Raw genomic sequence first — 21479 nt, 5'->3', positions numbered from 1 at the left:
AAAAAAGTTTATTACTAAGGATGAAACTGGCAGACTATTGCCTCAAAATCCAAATTCCTGCACATAAGCAGAAATACAGAGCTTTTAAAGGGAGGGTCCTCAGTTCTGGACTATTAGTGTTAGTGATTCTAATTGTCCCATCTCTGCTGGAGGCAAAGCCTGTGACTCCCACCCACCTGGGAGGCCCACCCAGACCTCTGCCACAGTTCAGCTGAGCTTCCTCCTATAACACAAAGAACAAAAGACAGTCCCCTGCTCCTCCCGACCACCTGCCGCAGACTGGGATTGCAGACCTTAGTTTCCCAAAAGGATCAGGGAAGTTTTAAAGAGACAGAAAATATCTTTTGCTGTTTGTTACCCCAGGCCATTCCCTGTGGTACAGGTTCAAATTCTCTCACTTCTCTCCAGATACCAGGGTGGACGGGGCATGAAGACACAGTAACTGGGGCCGTGAATACGGTGGCATGTTTGTGTCGCTGCTGATGGCCACGTGGAAAACGTGCAGGAGCGTCTATTAATAGATGTCAACCCCACCCACTGTTGCCAGTTTGGTGGAGCTTTGCATTTTCAGCATGAGGAGTCGGGGGAGTTACAGTCACAATGTAGGAAGCAGGAAAGAATTTACGTAGGCTCTACGTTCTAAGTACAGAACCGACCGTGGTGCTGCAGGCTGCAGACCTCACAGTCAGAAGAGGATTTTCACGTAAGCTGGTACCTCCGCCCCCTATAGGAGGCTGCTCCAGCCTTTGCCTGGGAGCTCTGGGGACGCCACTCTGCCTAACCCCGCTGTGGCCTGGAGTCCTCTTGGAGCATGGGTGTGTGACCTGAGCAGAGGCATAATGCCCTTGGGTTTCGGCAACCTGCTCAGATGGGGCCCAGCACTGACCCAGGCCACAGCCTACCCTCCTGCCTTCGACAGGTCCCCTCTGCAGCCTGGCAGTGTGCCCTGCCCACCTTGGACCCTGCTCCTGCTCCGGGGGCCTGGCCTCTGCTGACATCTCACTCCGCAGGACTGGGGCATCGCCTGCTCCCGCCATGCCTGGCAGCCGACCCGTTCACTCTGGGCGCCACTTCCTCCCTCATGCACACCCAGCCATGAGCCCCAGAAATCCAAGGCGGAGGGTCTGTTGGCTTTTCATGGAGAATCAAGTATGTCTGACCGGTAGATACTCAAGTGTATTTTAAACACAGGCGATTTCCTAGGCTTTGGGATTTAAAGCTAAGCTTTGGAATTTGTGCAACCTGTGGCCACCTTCTTGGAAAACATAGTGGAAGATGGCAAGGATTGGACTAAATCACCGAGCATGCCTATGGGTTTTCTGTGAAGAGCATTTTGGGGTTTGGGGTTTTATTTTCAGTTACCTTTCCTATACACTCTTGCACCACTAGGGGGAGATGGTTAATCACTGATTGGAGTTACTGACATTGTTCCCTTCCATAGGTATGTGAAATAAGTAGATTCGTTGTTTGATTTTAAATAATTGGTTGGCTGCACGTGTGCACGGCTGGCTGTAGGTAGGAGGATAGAGTGCTAAGGCCCACTGCCACAGCCCCATCTGGACACGCTGTCCAGCAGCCCTCTGGGCCATGACAGAGAACAAATATGTACCAAAGAGGTGACCGTCCCCAGGTAGCAGGAAGACATTGCAAAGGGCAGAGACTGAAATCCACATTCTCTGCCCACAGGAGAGCCCCAGGATGGCCTTTCAGAAGTGGGCCTGAGAGTTCACTGCATGATCTACATGTGCCAGCAGTCCCCACACGGGAACGCTACACATGATGACGTTATGTTCATCATGGTGACCTCAGTCATGCAGAAAAGGTTAAACGGTTTCGTATACTCTGCTTAACAAGGACATACGCAACAGAGATGTACATGATGTATTCCAGAAACCAAATAGTTCAGACAGAAAATCTGGGATTCTTTTGGTTGGGTTACCCCTCCCCAAGCTTTCTTTCAAGTCTTATCTAGCAAGCAGAGCTGTCTGAGTGACTCATTCCTGAAGATGCCCAGATGCCTGATCCTCACAGTACTGCATGTCCCCCAGGCTTGGTGACACGAGTGTCCTCATGCTTTAATCTGTGCTCCACTCTGCCCTGGTCCCTTAGGGGAGAGACGGCTGGTACCAGCGTGACCTCAAGGAGCCTCCGCTGCCAGAAAGAGGAGCATGACCGAGGTGTGAGGCAGCCCCTGAGTGTAGGTGTCCCCTGTGTCAGGGTGAAGCCAGGGATCGTCACTGGGAGACCGACTTCCTCCCTTTCTACTTTTTCACTGCCTGGAATGCTAATGCAATGGCTTGTTCGGCAGCCATTTTGCACTGTGAAGTGACTTTGAGGCCTGAACCAAGTCTGGGACAATGGAGTAAAAAGATAGAATCCTGGGCTCTTGGTGACCACTGTTCCATCATCGCCCCTGAACTGACACCTTGACACTTCTTGTTTTTGGTGGTGCTGGGGTTCCTTCTATTTTGTTGACATCTCTGTGGACTATTCATAGTCCAACTTAATCCTCGTTGACACATGGGACCATGCAGAGATGGGTGTGAGGGCTTCTTGACAGGGAGACTAGGCTACGGGGTTGTGACCCTCCTGTCACTCCTGTTGTGTACATGCCCAGGTGAGTCAGCTACGGCCCCGGCCTTGTCTTCGTTTGTAAAATGAGCTCCATGATCACTGCCCTGCCCGCTGTATGAGGTGGTTGTCTGAACTGAATGAAGTCAAGCGTGTAGGAAGAGTTTGCATGTGGCAGAATGATCGCCAATGGAAGGAGTGTTTTGCCCCTCGGTGGGCAACTCAGCCCTGATTGGCCAGGTGGGCTCCATCTGATGCAGATGGACTAAACTATGGGTAACATGCTCTCTCTGCTTATTTCCCTCCTTCCTTGACCTGGGTCCAGCACCATTTCCTGACACTCCCCTCCTTGGGAGTCACCTGGTCCATGGGTGGGGATGGGAAGGTGGTTGGTAGTGACGGTGAAGGCCAGAAAGAACTGGAAGTTTGATCAACCAACCACTCAGAAGGAGAACAGCGGCACCAACCTCATGGGTTGTGGCCCTACAGGTGTGCGGCCCAGCCCCGTGTTGTCGTGTATTGGCACCCACTGTTGCTAAGTACAGTGGACTGAATGTGGCTGCTCCCAAAGAGATTCTGGGCTATCCGCACCAGCCTCCCTGCCCCAGCCCCACTGGAAGAAACTTCTCATTATTAATATTATTAATTCCCTAACCTATTGCAGATGGTCTTAAAAGAAATGCCAGAGAACAAAGTTTCCTTTGATCAAAGTATCTTAAGATGTGTCTGTTCTTATTACATCCTGGTGATAAAAAGAAGTAAAAATGTTCCTCAAAGAGTAAAAAGGAAATGAGGTCAGTGACATTAGGTCTAATTGTGGGCACATTGCTTGAACCTCAGCATGGACTGTAATGATAACAGCTTCAACTTCTTGACCACTCAGTAGGTGCCAGACACAATGTCGTGGCTTGGCATGAGTTACACCATTTTACAGGTGTTAACCTATTTTACTAATGAGTTAATTGAGCCTCAGGGAAGTAAAGGAACTTACCCTAAGTCTCATAGCTTAATAAGCTGGAAACTTGAGATTGCAACTAGGTCCATCCGATTCCCAAAGCCCAGTGTACTTTCTGCTGCTTTCTGCTGGAAGTTTCCAGACTTAGTATATAAAGTGGCATTTCTCAATTATGAATACAATCTTATGTAACTCAATTGCACATTAAAGGCAGCGCTTTTGATCTATCTGGTTATACTGATGTTCTCTTTCCTCTGCTGGCTTTTCTAATGACTGAACACGGCCTCAAAGGAATAAAACCCTAAGCCTGTTTTGGTTTTCAAACAAAAATAGCTCCTGTTGGTTCATCTTGTTCATCTGATAACCCAAAAACATTCCATTTTTTTTTTTCTCACTGCAAAATAATGTGTCTTTAAAAGATATTCTGCCTCTTCCTCAGCTTGGTGTGGAAGTACTTTTGTGCTGTGGTGTCCAGCTGTAGATAGATAGCTGTTTTGCCAGCTGATGTCTAGCGTGATGTCAGAGGCCAACCTTATGCCATGTAAATTACGAGAGTGAGAGAGGAAAAGCCAGGCTCCGGTAACTAAGCTAGGCATGGCAGTGAGGGGCACCAGCTTTGGAATCCGGTGGCCTTCGTGACATTCCAACATCTCAGTTTCCTCATCTGTACAATTGCAAAAATAAGAGCGCCTACCTGATAGGGTTGTCGTGAAGATCAAATGAGTTTCCCGTTAGTGGAGAGGCAGTGTGAATAAGGGCTCCAAGCGTGAACTCTGCATTGAATCTCCCTGTGCCTCAGTTTCCCACATCTGCAAAATGCAGATTACAATAGTTCCTGCATAATAGACCGTTGTGAGGATTAAATGTATGCAGCACGTGCAGCTGTTAGCGTTTATTGCTCGGCAACTCTGGGGAGGTGTGGAATCAATGTGATGTGGGACAAAACACAGTCATGTCCCCAAACTCAGGCCACCTACACTTGGGCCCGCACAGTGACAGCACATTGAAGGGATCAAGGAAGTTTGCGTACTATTCCTTGCTCTCAAGGAAATTAAATCCTAAAATATACGTGAAATAGAGAAAAAGACCACACAAATACACACACAGTAAAAGTTGTTTCCCCAGGTTAATTGCCAATGAGAAATGCAGTATTTCAATGGGCAGAACGAGACTTTGCTTGGCATCTGTGGTTGGCTGCATAATGGTCCCCAAAGGTATCTTACTCCCTGGAACCTGTGAATGCTACTTTATATGGGGAAAAAAAAAATCTGCATATGCGATCAAGTTAAGGATTTGGAGATGTGAAGATGATGCTGAGTATCTAGGTGGGGCATGAATACAACTGCAGGTAAGAGGGAGGCAGAGGGAGATTTGGCACAGAAGAGGAGGAAGTGGTGCAGCCACAAGCCAGGATACTGACAGTCACCAGTAGCTGGAAGAGGCTGAGGAACAGATTCCCCCCTGGAACCCCCAAAGGAGCACCACCCTGCCAACACCTTGACCTTGGCCTGGTGGAATTGATTTCTGACCTCCGAGGGAGAACTCCAGAACTGGGGGAGAATAAATTCCTGTGTTTTAAGCTGGTGGTAATTTGTAACAGCAGCTATAGGAAACGAATATAGCACCATTGGCTGTCCAGCGAGATCTGCAACAACTGGGACCTGGCAGTTCTGAGTGCTTGGCTGTTTGGATGCATACTCGGGTTCCTTTTTTTTTTAACAATGACAAAATGCTGCAGAAGTCCACCACCCAGTCACAGAAAAGCATCGAACATCTATTTTCTTTTATTTATTTCTTTAGAGACAGAGTCTTGCTCTGTTGCCCGGGCTAGAGTACCGTGGCGTCAGCCTAGCTCACAGCAACCTCAAACTCCTGGGCTCAAGCGATCCTCCTGCCTCAGCCTCCCAGAGTGCTAGGATTATAGGCGTGAGCCACCGTGCCTGGCCTGAACATCTATTTTCATCTGACAAAGTCTTTCTGAATAACATAGGAAGGTTCCAGAGAGAAGGAAGACAAGCAAAGCAAATGACGCTGTCTGCACCTGGTTATCAGGAACCTGGCCTCACAATCGTGTATAGTCATCTGTTAGGAGTTAGCTAGAAATTTCCCCCAAGTTATGTTCAAATACAGTTTAAGAGCCATTTTTTTAGGTTCACAGCAAAGTTGAGGGAAAAGTACGGAGTTCCCACGTACCCCGCCCCCACACATGCCTTCTCTTTTCCTGGCAACATCCCGTGGAAATTATTTTTTACACACTTCAGAATGATTACTTCTATTGTAAAATTACTGCCTGGACAGGTATACACAGGAGTGAATTTTATGACATGTTTAATAGTGGTCTGGCCGTTTTCCATAAAAATACAACCACAAATCCTGACAACTTACAGCAACAGCCTCAAACTTGAACAGGGAATGGTTGTACCAGCTGCAGGTGGCTTGGCTACAAGGGCCGTGAGCTGAAACTCCATGGCAAAGTCTAACGCCCTTTTGTTGGGATTCTTGGAGTTGGCCGGGAGGTTGGTTGGATAAGGGGTTCCACAGACCCTCATCACTGCACCTGTTCACCCACCAAGTCCCACTGCAACCAACCACTGTCATATTTCCAGGTCCCTTGCTGGGACTACCAACTCACCTTGCTGTCAAGGAAGGAAGGAAAAGAGTCTTGCTCAGCCACTCTCTGGGCAATGTCCCTGGCTGATGGCAAGCTGGCTCCCTGTGGATTATTTTGTTGGTTGAAACTGGTTGGCACACTACTTAATTTTCACTTTTTTTTTTTTATTATTACTTGTAGAGACGGGATCTAGCTATGTTTTTTAGGCTGGTCTCAAACTCCTGGACTCAAGCAATCCTCCTGCCTCAGACTCCCAAAGTGCTGGGATTACAGGCGTGAACCACTGTGCCCAGCCAGTTTTCACTTTCTATTGCAGCTGCATGCTAGTTCTGCTTTTCTCTCGGACCTAAATTTTGGCTACATGACCTTTAACCCTGCTCACTCCTGCTCACCACCATCCTCCTTTGGGCTGGGTTAGCTCTAAACCTCCCAGTAACAAAGCCCTCAAAGTGGCCTTAACACGATGAGAGTCGAGATCCCTCATTTATCAACAAGATTTAATGAAACCTCCAGTAAACTCAAAGCATTTGGCCAACATCCTTAAGAAGCCCCCAGTCCTTGCAGCACCCCTGTGAGTCGCTGTTGAAGTGTCTTTGGCTGCAATGCTCTGGACCCAACAAAATTGGTGGTAAAGACCATACCCATAACAGAGTCTCACTACTTGTGGGAGGAATTGCCCTTAAGAAAATTTGCCAAGATAGTAGTTTTCCCATCTCTGTACTTTGTGGGTTAATGTTTTCCACTTGCTTGGGTTTATCCTTGCAATCCCTTTGCTAATTAAATCGCTGAAAAGTATATACTGGTACGAATAGATACTGTCAATGGATTGCAAACAAAACTCTTTTCTGTTATTGATGATAAACCATTTCAGGGAAGACCAGGCTGAGTCTAAAGGGCTCAGGTAATTACAGGGGGATGGCAGAGAGAGTAGTTCATGGCCACAGGACTTGGCCACCTCTGGGCAGCACACAATGCTTGTTAAGTTAATGACCTTTGTCACATAGGGCTGGACCTCAGCCTCTCTGTCTTCCTTTGGCTTCAGCTCCTCCTGCAGGCTTCTGTCTTTGACCACGATGGCACACTTGCCGTAGGCCTTTTTCACCACATCGCAGAACTCAGAGAAGAGGCTGTCTTCTTGTTTGTTACACAGCTCGTCTCTTAGGAACATCCGGTATTTCCAAGGCACCCACCCTTGACTGCCACCGGCGTGCACGATACACCAGTTTGGAGTTTGAATGAAATGTCCATTATTAAAGTCTTCCCCCGTCACAAGACTTTCTGGAATGTTGGTTTCCCCAAAATATACAGTCTTAAATCCATCAGATTGCAGCATTCTTAGGGTTTTCAGATATTGGAGGCATTGCTTCCTCTTGATGCTATCAAATTGACTTCTGATAATGATGTTTCTCAAAAGAGGGTTTGCAAAGTGAGGCATGGTGGCTTCTCAAGTGGTTTTAAAAGCTCTTATGTCTTCATCTGGGGAGGTCTGGCCAGTGGTGGAATGATGACCTCATAAAGGGCTTTCTTACAGCTGTGTCAGTCCCATAGCTACATTTTGGACTTTAAAGCATCATGGAATATATTCAGAACGACTCCCTGCTTGCTCACATGACGTGGGAATGGCAGATGCTACCCATGGAAAATGCTTCTTTAATATCACTTCTGCAATACGTCTGGGATAGAGGTTGGCAATCTTTTAATAGTAATGAGCCAAGTGTATGGCCCCTATGCATGTGGTTCATTAGAGGGAGAGAAATATTTACATTCATTTATCCATTCCAAAAATAGTTACCCAGCACCTTCTACGCTCCAGGCATTATGCCAGGCACTGGGGTTATAGTGAGGACTTGCCCAGGGGGGCTGGACTTGGGTGGTGTGTGTCTGCGTGTGCACAGAGTTTGTGTAAAACCACAATCAAGAGTGGTTTTCTCCAGATGGCAGAGGAGGGTATGGCGAAAAGCAAAAGGAAGTCAGCCTGCACACCTGTCTTCCGCTGGGGTTGCCAGTTTTTGAGCGAATTCAATGCCCTATCTAGAAAGCACGTTTCACTTCCTATACACAGGCAAAGTGACAGTTTGCTTCACTCTCTAGCAGTCTCTTCAATTTCCTTTGTATTTTCGTGTCCCCTTAATCAGAGCTAAAAAGGCATTTCATAATGTGCACAAAAGATTCCCTTGAATGAAGACACGGACAAGATGATTTATCAGGTCCTCTGCTCTGTTGTCGAACGGAAGAGGATTTTTCCCCATGTAAGAGTTTTCTTTGGATGATCCCAGACAGTAAGACCATCCTATCATAGTTAAGTTACCATGAAGAATGTGGTCCCCAAACAGCCTCTTCTAAAGGCCAGGATCAGCAGGTTTGGGTTGATAATTGGCTTGCAGTCATTTTTCTCTTAGGATTTTTCTTTTAGTAGTGGAGACCACTTTTAGACCAAATTTGATATGGATGCCAAATATGTAGAACAGAATTGTGACTGCTCTCTGGTTGAGGTGGTAATGGTGGTCTCATTGTCCCCCTGCTTAGCCACCTCCTTTTCTCTCCCCACTCCAAGGGACCCTGTTGCCTGGGACAACAATGTGAAACACTGTGTAGTGCAATGGATCAATTCTAGGGCAACAATTCTTTGCCTCTCTCATTCAATTTTCACTTTTGGATATGAGAAACCTGTGTAGGTATATAGAAAAGTATAAATATTATGTTATCTTGTGCGTGTGTGTTAATATACATATATATGCTGTGTGCTTATATGTTCAAGCAGAAACCACAGAAGACTCAAGCAAACGCTTATTAAAATGCTTACCTTATAAGGAGAAGGAGAGAACAGGAGAGAGGAAAAAGTAAGAATTCTAGGCTTCTCTGAATGTACCTTGTTTTATAATTTTACAATGGAAATTGTCAACATTTCATATATTTTTTAAAAAAGGCAAATCAAAAAGAAAAAGAAAACAAGTGACTGCCAAATGATACAAAATAAAACAGAAACCAATAAATCTAGCTACTTACCATGTCAGTAACAGAATCACAGACATGAATTTATTTCAAATGACCCTACAACATAATATTTGGATTATCTATTCCCTTGTGGGATATATGCTGAGGACAAAGAAAAACACATGCAACCTGAAGCTATATTCAGTGGTTTCATTGTTATTACTAGTACTGGTATTATTATTTTGAAACTCATGTCTGTTTTATGATAAATAAAATTACTTATGATAAGTAATTATGTTAATGTTAGATTTTTCAGTCTAAAATCATATGAATGTAAAGGAATTGACTATATCAGTATTAATTAATGACTTATTTTTCTCTTTTGAAAATGTTTATTTCCCACTTCTGTCTGCTGGAAAGACTGAGAAGCAAAAACAACCCAGTAGCAATGTGTACGCTAACCCCAGACTGTGGCCCCTAAATATTATTGCCTGCTCAAGGAATCACGAATTCTTTGATTCTGAGTCTGAGGAAGGCAATGCACAGATGAGCTTGAGGCATCTCCTGCAGCCTGAAAGCAAGGAAGTCACCAAAGGCCACTGGGTTCTGCGGAAAGAGCCCAAGAGCCGATGAAGAGCGGCTCCTATTGGCCAAAGATGGAAGAATTTGAGTCAATAAATAATGACTTAATAAATTCAAGCAGAACAAATATATAAAAATATATATCTGTGAGTTTACAATGGTAAAAAAAAAAAATCAAACAAACCATTAAAAAGAGTACTCAAAAAACTCATCAGTCACCTTTGGAAGTGCCTTTGGAGGGCTTTGTCGTATTATTGTGTCAATTAATAAATAGAAGAATCAAGCACTTATCTTGCCTTTCCTGGTGTGGCTTCTATGTCAGAGAGGGAAACGCCTGGACAGAGAGTCCAAGCAGGTGTCGGGCCAAGGTGATGGGCGTGACCGTGACCCCAGGGGGCTGTGTGGTGAAGCAGAGGTCAGCTGAGCACCAGGACGTGAGCAGAGGCTCTGGCACTGCATGTGCCCAGGCTCACATCTCAGCTGCACTCCTCACCAGCCTCCACTTCCCTGTCTGTAAAATGGGGAGACTATCTATGTCAAAGCACTGAGGCGGGGACTAACGCGGTAGCAGATGTGACCGGCTGACTCAGAGCTCAGTGGACGGCTGCCACTGCTGTGGACAGGGACTGGCTGGGGAGAAGGGCCCAAGGGAGCTGGCAGTGACTCTGCAGGGACAAGGAAACGTGATGGGAGGGAGGAACAAACAAACCAACCAACAAAAATTCAAGACCAAGGACCAGTGTTCAAACTAAATAAATGTCTTCCCATGGCAAAAATGGAAAATGTTCCCTCCCTCCCTTCCCTCCTTCCTTCTGTTTCTCTCTTTCTCTCTGTCATCAACAAATCTTGAGCTCCTTCAGGTTCCAGGCTCTGCCTAAATCTTGGAACGATGGCAGAGTCCCCACCCTCAAGGAAGGTGCCACCTAGTGGGAGAGAAGAAAGGCCAACAAAGGTCCAACACAAGGAGACAGGCCCTGGCAGTGGGAAATGGGCCCCCGGAAGGAGACCCTGCTCAGACCAAATCCAGATTTAGCAAAAGAGGCCCACTAATCAGCTTAGCAAGTACCCCTGCCCTGATACCTGATCACTCTCAACATCTGATCAGGTTGGTCGTCCTCCACCCAGGCCCCAGGTGACTTCTGGTCACCCTGGCCTGTCTTCTACAAAATTCCTGTTAGATCACATTAACCAGAAATCCTCCTTCCCCCTGGCGCTTCCTCTTAGTAATTTTCCATCGCTGCCCCCACCCTGCTCCTTGGCTATATATAAATTCCCACGTGCCCACTCTGTGTTTGGACTTGAGCCCAATCTCTCTCCCCACGGCAAGGCTGTGCTGCAGTGGTCTCCATACCTACTGCCGCAGTCTCCCCGTTGAATGAAGTCTTCCTCACCGTGCTTCAACAATGTCACTGAACAATTTTTCTCTAACGCTTCCCAAGTCCCCAGTGACCGTGCAGTGGATGGTGGATCCCGAGGTCACTGCAGCCAGCAAACCCGAAGCTTTCTCTGTTGACCGGGAGGAAGGGGCTGAGCAGAGGTGCAAAGAAGTGACTGCAAATCAGAGCAAGGGACCAGAGGGTGCTTAGCATGAGGTCACAGGCGCTCTGTTTATGTGCGGTCTGTGCGCTTCCTGTTTGCTAAGTGTTCTGCTCATTAAACCTCCACATGTGCCTGGGGGTGAGCAGACTTTCTGGTCTTTCAGGTATCCCCAGTGTTCAAAAACAATTAATTGATAGGCCATTAAGCTGAGACAGCTCCGTGAGTTCCATGAGCTCCATGACAGCTCCTTGAGTTCCAGGGCAAGCAAATCGAAGCACAACCCAATGTAAACAGTAAAGCAAAACTTAAGCTTAACCAATCAGAAACCTCCAAACTAACCCCTAACCTAGGATTTCCACGTTAACCCATCAGATATATTTTCTTTGTCTTGCTTCTGAGGACACCTTATAGAAGTCCCCCCTCCCCTTTCACCCCAATTCAATGGACAGCTCAACTGCTTGTGGCCTGATGCCGCCCGATTCATGAATCCTTGAAAGTGCAAACAACCTCACTGACATTTTCACGTGCCTGAGTTTGCCTTTTAACACCAGAGGGCTGCAGCAGGGGTGGGCAGCGGGAAAGGAAGAATCTGTTAACCTGTGAGAATTGATATCTCCAAGATAACTTACTCATTAGCTTTTAAGTTATAAACACATGTGTGCGTGTTGTAAATGATTTCCAGCCAGACAGGATCACTTGTTCCTGTTCCATTCCATCCTTCTGGTGCATTCGCTGGAGGGAACCACTGTTGGAACTGGTTCTGTGTTTACCCACTTTGCTGCCTGGATATGCAAGTGTAGATAAACACCCCTTGAATAGATGTTTGATTTTTTTAAAAAAAAATCATACTCTATATTTCATTCTGTAACTTGCTTTTGTAACCGATAAATCACAAACATATTGTCATGTGATTAGCACTGAAAACACCCCATTCTTTTTAATGTACTCATTGCATGGACAGGGTACATGCTATCTGATGAATCCCTTCTTTTGTGGGCATCTGGATTATGTCGCTGTTTCAAGCAGTGCTACGATGAGTGTCTCCTCACAGGTTCAGGAGTGCACGTGCATAGAAGGCAGGGAATGGAGGAGTCAAATGCCACGTGGGTTCAATGTCGCCCTCCAGAAAGACTGCGCTGATTTGTATTTCCCAGGTCGTTACCACGTTAATAACTTTTAACCTTTGTCAGTTTGAAAGGCAAAATGACATTTCATTGTTTTAACATCTATAATTCTGAGTAAATCTGGCAATATATTATGAAAACCATGACAAGAGGAATTTGGTATGACACACATAAATTTATTTATTTATTTTTTATTTTATCATATTATGGGGGTACAAATATTGTTAGGGTTACATATATTGCCCCTGCCATTCCTCCCCCCACCCCCTGCCTTACCAAAACATCAAGCGTGTCCTACCCCCAGGTGGTGCGCATCACACCTATTTTGTAAGTGTAAATTCTTCCCTTCCTCGCCCCTCCCATCTGCCCACCACCCCATTAAAGTTTGTTTGTTTTCTCTTCTTTTGACCTTTGGGTTACATTGTATATCTCTGCCTTTCCCTAGGAAGGGTTAGAGGTATTCCCTGCCCCTCCCAATGCTCCCTACAACCCTAAGATGTGTATCTTCCTCTCCCCCCAACCCTGGTGGGCACTATCACCATTTGAGCACCATACTTTTAATCAGTCAGTACCAATTTGATGGCGAGTAGATGTGGAGCCCGTTTTCTTGATCTTGGAGACACACAAATTTAGACGCCCTTGAGGATGACCATGGAGCCAGCACAGCGGCCGTGGGTTTGGAGGATCACGGGAGCCTGGAAACTTAGACCAAGGTTCACTAGGAGACCAGACTCAGGTGGCCTCTGAGAGGGTCACCTGCCAGCCTCGGCCTAGGGCAATAAGGCAGGCACTGAGACCTGGGGGTGGTGTCCCAGGAAACGAGAGGCACCAGTGCCTGGGGGCTCAGAGGGGCCTACTGAAGCAAACCTCTGTACTGTGCACCGTCAGAGACACTCAGGGGACCTTTCTGTGTTTGCTAAAATGTGCTCATTCCTCTGCAGCCGCTACAAAGCCAGGGGTCACCGAGGGCGACTCTCTCCATGGGAGGATCCCTGTCTACTGCTACCTAGGCAAGAAAACTAATACCTCCTCAGAACGTCCCTTTCCTGGCACTAGGATCCAAGGGGATTCCAAGGGCCTAGGAGACAGAACAAAGATTGATGAGGTCACACCTCACATTGGGGATTTAGAGGGTGATGGCAGCACACCACGCTACCATGAACCATAACCCTCACCCTAACATACGCTAACACTTACACTAACCTAATAATAACACTAACACAACCTTAACCCTGACCATAGGCCAGTCATACCCCTAACCATAGCCCTAACCCTGCCCCAGTCCTAGCCCTAACTCTAGCCCAATCCTAGCCCTACCCTAGGCCAGTCCTAGCCCTAACCCTAGCCCGGTCCTAGCCCTACCCTAGGCCAGTCCTAGCCCTAACCCTAGCCCGGTCCTAGCCCTAACCCTAGCCCGGTCCTAGCCCTAACCCTAGCCCGGTCCTAGCCCTAACCCTAGCCCGGTCCTAGCCCTAACCCTAGCCCAGTCCTAGCCCTAACCCTAACCCAACTCTAGTCCTAACGCTAACCAACCTCTTTGCAGCTAATTCCCAAGACGGGAGGCCAAATCAGGCCAGCCCCCAGAAGCCCTCCACACACCTTCCCCACTGGAGTGTCTTCCTTGGCCCCAAGAGCCACTACTATCTGTTTTTCTAGAAAAGATTACTTCTAATTCTTCTCCACTGCCCAGGCAACGGAAATTCTATGGTGGAACACTGTAATATGTTTAATGCATTTAAATTAATTTCATATAATTGAGAGATCAAGTTTGTTCAGTTCAAGGACAGAAAGCTTTAATGAGAACTCACAAGATATGGAGGAGTGACCCTAAATTCAACGAGCGAGTGTCGCTGCAGTTCTATTGGGCTGCCTTCCGCCTACCACAGACCACACTCTTCATCAAAGAAAAGAGAGTATTTAGGAACTAGTTGCACCAAAAATCAAACAAACAAACAAAAAATAAAACCACAAAACCCACCAAAACACTAAAAACCCAAAGCAGTTGCCAGTATAAATAGATGTGTGTATGGACATGGCAGATTTGAGTCTTATTCCACAAATTCAATTGTGCAGGAAACACCCCATTTATTTATTTAAATCAAATCACTATGGATTCAGGCATCCCTGGGGTTCCTTACAGCCCCCTAAAGCACTGCGGTCACCCTTACCTGCTGCTTACTGTGGGCAGCTGGGGAGGTGCCCAGCTCCAAGCCCTTGTGGTCCTGTCACCAGGCCCTGGAGTGTTTGCTGGGGCTAAGCACCTCAAAGCCAGGATTCAGCCCATCTAGGTGTACCCCAAGCCACTGCCCCAGGAGACCCAGTCACTTTTGGGATAACCAAGAGCGATGAGCCTGGGACCCCCCAGTTGCTGCAACCCAAGAGCCTCAGTCCCACTCTAGGCTAAGGGACAGCCCTGGCTCTTTCCCTCTGTTTGGTGGCACCATCCTCTCCCTGCTCCCTCTCTGGGACAAGGAGCACAGCCTCCTCACCCCTCACAGGGAGTAGGTCTGCCCCCAGGTTTCTGGCTTGGCATCTCGAACCTCCTCCCAGGCCACAGGCCATAGAGCGCCTGGCATCTGCCTACAAAAGGCAGGGCAGGAAGAAAAACACACCAGGGAAAAAAACCTTGATTTGTGACTCAGTAGACAATGCTGCCACCATCCATGTGCAAACATGTGCATGTCAGCCTTTCCCAAACTTGCTTTTGGGATAATGCTTCCGATGAAACCGGTCTGCACATGAGGTCACAAAGCCGCTGCTCTGCCAGCAACAGAGGAAATTGTCAGGTGTTTGAGCACTTAGTGCCAGGAGAGGCCCTGTCCCCTCTACAGCTGCATCTTCATCACACGTTGTGACCTGTGCAGTTGGGACAGTCATCATCAAAGCATGCAAGAGACACACTGCCTGGGAAGAGAGGGCTGCGTGCCCCTTCTCCCGTCCCCACCAACCGAGACAGGAGTCCATGGTCACCTCTTTTTCTATGGAAGGGAGTCATTTAAAAAAATCCTTTAGGTCAGGCACAGTGGCTCAAGCCTGTAATCCCAGCACTTTGGGAGGCTGAGCTGGGAGAATCATTTGAGGCCAGGAGTTTGAGACCAGCCTGGGCAACATAGAGAGACCCTGTTTCTTATCTTTTTTTTTTTTTTCTTTTCTTTTAATCCTTCAGAGAAAAAAAAGTCTTAAAAAAACTAGAGAGAGAGAGAATAACTTTCTAGAATGAAGGGGAACTGGCCAGGGACAAGAGACAAGGGGCTCTCTTCACATTCTTTGGCCTGTCTTCAGCCCTCCTTTTTCCCACGTGGAAAATGGGAGAATGAGGTTCACTCACCTGCAAATTCGATCTTTCTCTGTCTCGTGCAACCAGAGAGGTGCGAGTGTGCATGTCAGAGGGTGTGTGCGAGCGCAGAGTGTGCACAGGTGTGTGGGAGTGTGTGTGTGTGAGTGCGCGTGTGCATGTGTGGGATGTTGTGTATGTGAGTGTTGGGAGTGTGCACATTCATAGCGGTGTGCAATTGCGTGTGGATGTGCACTTCTGTCTGTGTGAATTGTAAACACCTGGGACCCGTGGAGCACGCTCGGCTCCGGATGAGCTTCCTGCTTCCTCCGCTCCCGGAGGATGCCACCATCCCCAGGCCTGTCTCGGAGTGGCAGCGCTTCCCCCACCCCCACCTCCACCCCGGCACCCATCCCACGGCCGCCTCCCACGCTGGGAAGGCGCTGGCCGCATGAGTCAGGGCGATTGCCGAGTTCTCTCCCACCTGCCTCAGCCTCTGGCTTGGCTGAGGCCAGCTCCCATCTCTGGCCTCCCTGAGGCCGTCACCTGGGAGAGAAGCAGCAGCCACGGGCCGGAGGCTGCCTCAGGGTGGCCGCAGTGGCAGACCCAACCTGGCAGGTGTCGCCTGGGGGTTTCGCAGAGTTGCCCCATCTGCGCCACCCTCGGAGGTCTGACCGGTGGGTCTGGGGCGAGGCCTGGGGGAGTTGTAGAAGCTTCCGGTCGTTCTAGGCAGAAACCAAGGCGAGAACCCTCGTCATAGAACAAGGCCTACTCAGGGCGGGTGGGCTCCGGGACGCAGAATGTGGAGCAGCAGGGCCCCGGGCTTACTCGGTTTTTTGGTTTTTTCCCCCAGCTGACACCCTGATTTCATCAGGGCTAGCTTTGAAAGGAACAGAGCAAACGCTTTTTTTCTCACACAGACATATATGTGTATAGACTTTTGAATACAGAGAGCTTTGGTTTTACATAAATAAAGAAGATGGAGCATGGGGAATGCCACTGAGCGGCCCCTTCCTCTCACAACTGGCTTGAGGGTCCCGGCGCCGGTTTGACCCTGTGGTCGCCTTGAGTATCGCTCCTGGGATTTTTGGCTCTCTGCCTTCCAGGTGCACTTCCCTGCCCCTGGTGGCTGGGAGGAGCCGTGGGCTGATCCCTGCCCACGAGTGGTGGGTGGAAGTGACTTGTGTCCCTTCCAGGCTGGAGCAGTTACTGGCCCAGGCGGGACCCTCCCGAGTTCTTGTCTCCGGCAGTATTTCAAGAGGGGCAGCGGTGGCAACCTGGTCTCAGGGCACAGCCCCCAGCTGACCCGCTGTGTGCACGGGCAGGAGAAGGACACGGAGCTAGCTGCTATGCCTGCAGCCACCGAGATATCGGGGTGGTGGTTTTTCACAGCTAAACCAGCCCCGATGCACACCAAGTCCTGAGTTACGTAGATGCAAAGCTGTCCTTCTGCTCTAACACACTGATGTCTAGCTACATCCATCTATCTAGGAACCAAAGGGGCAGGTGCTGCCTTGTCACACCCCAGACTATTGTTCCGGCAGTCAGAGACCAGGACTAGAGCAAAAGCCCAGCCACCCTTTCATGCAGTGCTCCGGATAGCAAGTGGCAAAACTGAGACAAACATCAGTCTTCTGACTCCAAGCCTAGCACGGAGCTGCAGGCCACCAGGACACCGTGCCCCAAAACTGGCCGCCTTCCCACTCCTCACCTTGAAGGAAAAGAAAAACCGTTTTTGGACAAATACTTAATGGAAACATTACACGGGCTTTGGAATCTGTTAAGAGCTAGCTTTTAGCCTCTTACTCGCTGTGTGTCAATCTGCAAGTTTCTTCACTTCTCTGAGCCAGTTTCCTAATAAATCATGGAGTTTATAAGAGGGTCGCCAGGGCTGACATGTGTCAACACACCTAGCATTTGGTGGCGTTTATTAAACCTTAGTTATCCTCTCTCCCTGTCGCACCTTTAATGGACAAATGGTGGCCCACCCAGCCGCCGTTTTCCCAGCAATACTGTCAGCTTGGTTCAGGTGTTCATCCGTCTCCCACGAAGCTCAGGTTCCTTTGGAGAAAGCCACGCCAAGTCCCCTTCCAGGTGTAAGCGTGTCAGCACGCTCCCCTCTCCAGCCCCTTGCTGTGGCTCGGAGATGGGCTTGTGATCTCAGCACCCCACCCCCAGATAAATATCAAGATTCTTGCTTGGACTTTGGGCCCCTGCATTTCTTTTCCTCTAGGAGATCTGTCCTTCACCCTTCATATAAAAACCCTCGTCAGTCCTGTTCAGGCACGGCTGACTCCAGCGGGGGACACAGCCTGCGCTCAAGCTGGGACCCGAACTTTATTTGTTTTCTGCTAATTAAACTTCCTAATATACTCCATGCTAAGTGTGCTTGCAAGGCGGGCTGTGGGACGGAGAGCCCTGCCTGGCTTGGAGAGACAGCAGCTCCCTGCCGCTCTCTGCACCAAACAGGGAAACACATTCGCCACTGTGTCTGCCTGGGCCGTGGCTGCCGCTGAGGGCAGGAGGCACGTGACAATCAGGGCTCCAACCACGAAGAGCGCTGCAGGGCAGACACCTCGGCAGCCCCCTGGCAAGTAATAATTACAATAATGATGTCCTCCAAAGAACTCTAGGACTTGCACGCACATGCAAGCAACACAGAGAGCCGTGTCATTGAGACGACGTGGCTTAATTTGACATTTACGACTTTTACTGGAGGTTCAACAGCACGATCCTGCTGTGTGGTTTCACTTCATTAAATTTTCCAGTGTGTCTAATTATATTGCAAATGCTCAGAGTGGATGATACATGTCTCTTTTTCTGCCCTTCCCTGAGGTTTATTGATTCATTTTTCAGCTCTACTGTAACTTACCGGCCTGAGTTGCCGACACTCCATGCATGCCCTTTTTTTTTTAGTCATTTTTTTTTTTTTTTTTTTGAGACAGAGTCTCACTGTGTTGCTCAGGCTAGAGTGAGTGCCGTGGCGTCAGCCTAGCTCACAGCAACCTCAAACTCCTGGGCTCAAGTGATCCTCCTGCCTCAGCCTCCTGAGTAGCTGAGACTACAGGCATGCGCCACCATGCCCGGGTAATTTTTTCTATATATTTTTAGTTGGCCAATTAAGTTCTATTTTTAGTAGAGACAGGGTCTTGCTCTTGCTCAGGCTGGTTTTGAACTCCTGACCTTGAGCGATCCGCCACCTCAGCCTCCCAGAGTGCTGGGATTATAGACGTGAGCCACTGCGCCCGGCCTTTTTAGTAGAGTTTATAGCCTGTGGAAGACTATCCTCTGTCATACACTGTTGTCACCCTCTAACCCTCCACCAGGTCTAGGAGGAGTAGTCTACTTTGGTGGGGGTGGGGGGCATGGGATGGGGGCATCCATTTCTGGGTGATTCAGGATCACTCAGAACCTGGACAGGCCCTGCCTTCCTCTAAAAGTGATCCGTCCCGATCACTATTAAATGTCAGGTACCTGAGAGGCTCTGGGGTGGGCAGTCTGTCCCTGAGCCCTCCCTTACATCCCCTCTGACAATTTCTGGCCAGGGTTACCTGTCTCCTCCCTGCTCCAATAAGACCCTGCCTCACTCGGTTTATGCTGCCTCACCTCCGCTTTGCTGTCACCCTGCGTGACAGTCCGCCGGCACTATCTCTGTCTTCTCCAGGAGCAGTGGCTGCAGGGGAAGTTCACAGGGTTTCCTAGGCCAGAGCTGGTCCACAGTCACCAGGTGGCAGGAAATGGCCCTCCTGGGCCCAGGAGTGCCATGTCTGGTGGGCAGGTGTAGGGGAGCCAGCGCCACCTCCCGCCACCGTGCAGCCCGGAAGCTGGTGGGTAACAGCATCATTTGGGATATTTTTGGTTATGAGGGAAAAGGAAGCCTCATGCCAACACGCTTACTAAAGCGAACTCGTCGGCTCACAAACTGAAAAATCCCAGTGGTAAATTAAGGCTTTGGGCACAGGTGACCAGGGCTGTAGTCTCTGCAATTTTTCAGTGCTGCTGTCCTCTAGATGTTGGGTTTTGCCCTCAAGTTGGCTTTTTCTCATAGTGGCAAATGGATCCAGCATTTCCAGGTTCAGATCTGCTTTCAATGCCATCCTGAGCAAATGAGAGCTTTCCTGCTCCCGAATTCTGGGCATTCTGATCAGAGTGGCTTGCTTAGGTGAGGTGTCAACCCTGAACCCGATCAGTGAGGTGAGGAGACGGGGTGCACTGACTGGATTAACTGAGGTCTCTGCTCTAACCCGAGAACTGGGTGTAGTTTCAGCCTCCCTGGAGCCACAGCCGAAGGCAAATGGGGAGTTGGGTTAAGAAGGGAGAAATGCATGCTGCAGAGGCAGCCAACAAGGTCAGTTGTACCGATCAACTCGTCCTATCCTTAAATTCACTTAAGCCCTGACCATGCACTCCAATTTTAATGCATTCTGCATTCCCACTCGCTGTGGATTACACTTTTGTCTGTCTGTCTTTTGTTTTGTCCTTCCCTGTAAGCATCTCAAACACGCACATAAAGCTCATATGAACTATTTAAATAAACTAATATTTTTGTTTCCAATCTGTGGGATGATGATGATGGTAATGAAGATGTGGAAAATGTGAAAAGAAAAAAAAACCTTGGAAATATGTCTCACCCTCCAAAAAACAAAAGCTTGGGGTTTAATTCTGATATTTATGAGATCGTGGGGCTAATTGCAAACCACTTCTAGAGACGGGAGAAAATATTTCATCTCCCGCCCAGGAGCTGTCTCCAAGAGCTGACCTGGATGAACTTTATAGAAATTGGTACAAAATGTAATTTTCCTCTTTGCCTGCTGCAAGCCACTTGTAGAAATTTTGCTAATCACAATCTCTTTAATCAGTTATAGATCTTATTTCTTTCTTAAGCAGAGACAAGTATATAAATAACAGATATTTGTAAAGTATTTGAGTGAATCATATGATTTCCAATGTAAGGAAATCTTAAAGCATCTGTTCTGTCTACATGAAACACCTGAACCTCACAGGTTCAATCCACAGCATAGGTCACCAACTGTTAGATTCTCCTGTGGAAGATTCTGCAGAACAAGGCAACACAGCCATTGTTGAGAGACTAATTGCCAATGGGCTAGTTATTTCCTGTAACAGAATGGCATCATCACCAGTGCCATCAGTATCAATGTCAACTGTCACCACCTCCACCACCAACATCACCGACCACCACCAATACTACCACCAATAACTACCACTATCAACACCAACCACCACCACCAACACCACCACCATCATCAACAACCCCTACCACCACCTCCATCCACACCATTCATCACTACCAACACCACTGCCATCTACATCACCAACCACCACCAATACTACCACCAATAACTACCACTATCAACACCAACCACCACCACCACCACCACGACCATCATCAACAACCCCTACCACCACCTCCATCCACACCATCCATCACTACCAACACCACTGCCATCAACATCACCAACCACCACCAATACTACCACCAATAACTACCACTATCAACACCAACCACCACCACCATCACCACCACCATCATCAACACCCCCTACCACCACCTCCATCCACACCATCCATCACTACCAACACCACTGCCATCAACATCACCAACCACCACCAATACTACCATCAATAACTACCACTATCAACACCAACCACCACCACCATCACCACCGTCATCATCAACCCCACTACCACAACACCATCATCAACACCAACCATCACTGCCAACACCACCACCATCAACCACCACTACCAACACGGCCACAATCACTACCACCATCATCAACCCCCACTACCACCACCCCATCATCAACAGCAGCCATCACCACCAACAATACCATCCGTTTCAACTATCATTACCACAGTCACCACCAA

At 48.3% G+C, this 21479-nt stretch overlaps 1 protein-coding gene and 1 long non-coding RNA gene across 4 annotated transcripts; one reads left to right on the top strand and one right to left on the bottom strand.

Moving 5' to 3' along the window:
* The first annotated feature begins 610 nt into the window (after positions 1-610).
* Positions 611-9921, top strand: LOC105861522 (uncharacterized). Of its 3 annotated transcripts, none has more exons than XR_012919702.1 (4): positions 2453-2617; positions 8273-8386; positions 8899-8977; positions 9492-9921. It is a non-coding gene; the product is annotated as an uncharacterized LOC105861522 (long non-coding RNA). The 3 variants fall into 3 exon arrangements; XR_012919708.1 differs by lacking the exon at positions 2453-2617 and adding an exon at positions 7715-7821; XR_001149579.2 differs by lacking the exons at positions 2453-2617; positions 8273-8386; positions 8899-8977 and adding exons at positions 611-703; positions 920-1149.
* On the bottom strand, positions 6622-7634 carry C1H21orf140 (chromosome 1 C21orf140 homolog). The gene has a single exon (XM_012747056.2). The coding sequence runs from the start codon at positions 7570-7572 to the stop codon at positions 6817-6819; it is 756 nt and encodes a 251-aa protein (XP_012602510.1). The 5' UTR covers positions 7573-7634; the 3' UTR covers positions 6622-6816.
* Positions 9922-21479: the final 11558 nt, after the last annotated feature.

Source organism: Microcebus murinus, chromosome 1, assembly GCF_040939455.1.
Source record: "Microcebus murinus isolate Inina chromosome 1, M.murinus_Inina_mat1.0, whole genome shotgun sequence".
Classification (NCBI taxonomy): Eukaryota; Metazoa; Chordata; class Mammalia; order Primates; family Cheirogaleidae; genus Microcebus; species Microcebus murinus.
This window is presented reverse-complemented; position numbering and strand designations above follow the sequence as displayed.

Coding starts and splice junctions, on each gene's coding strand:
- C1H21orf140 (XM_012747056.2), bottom strand. CDS start 7,572: ATGCCTCACTTTGCAAACCCTCTTTTGAGAAACATCATTATCAGAAGT.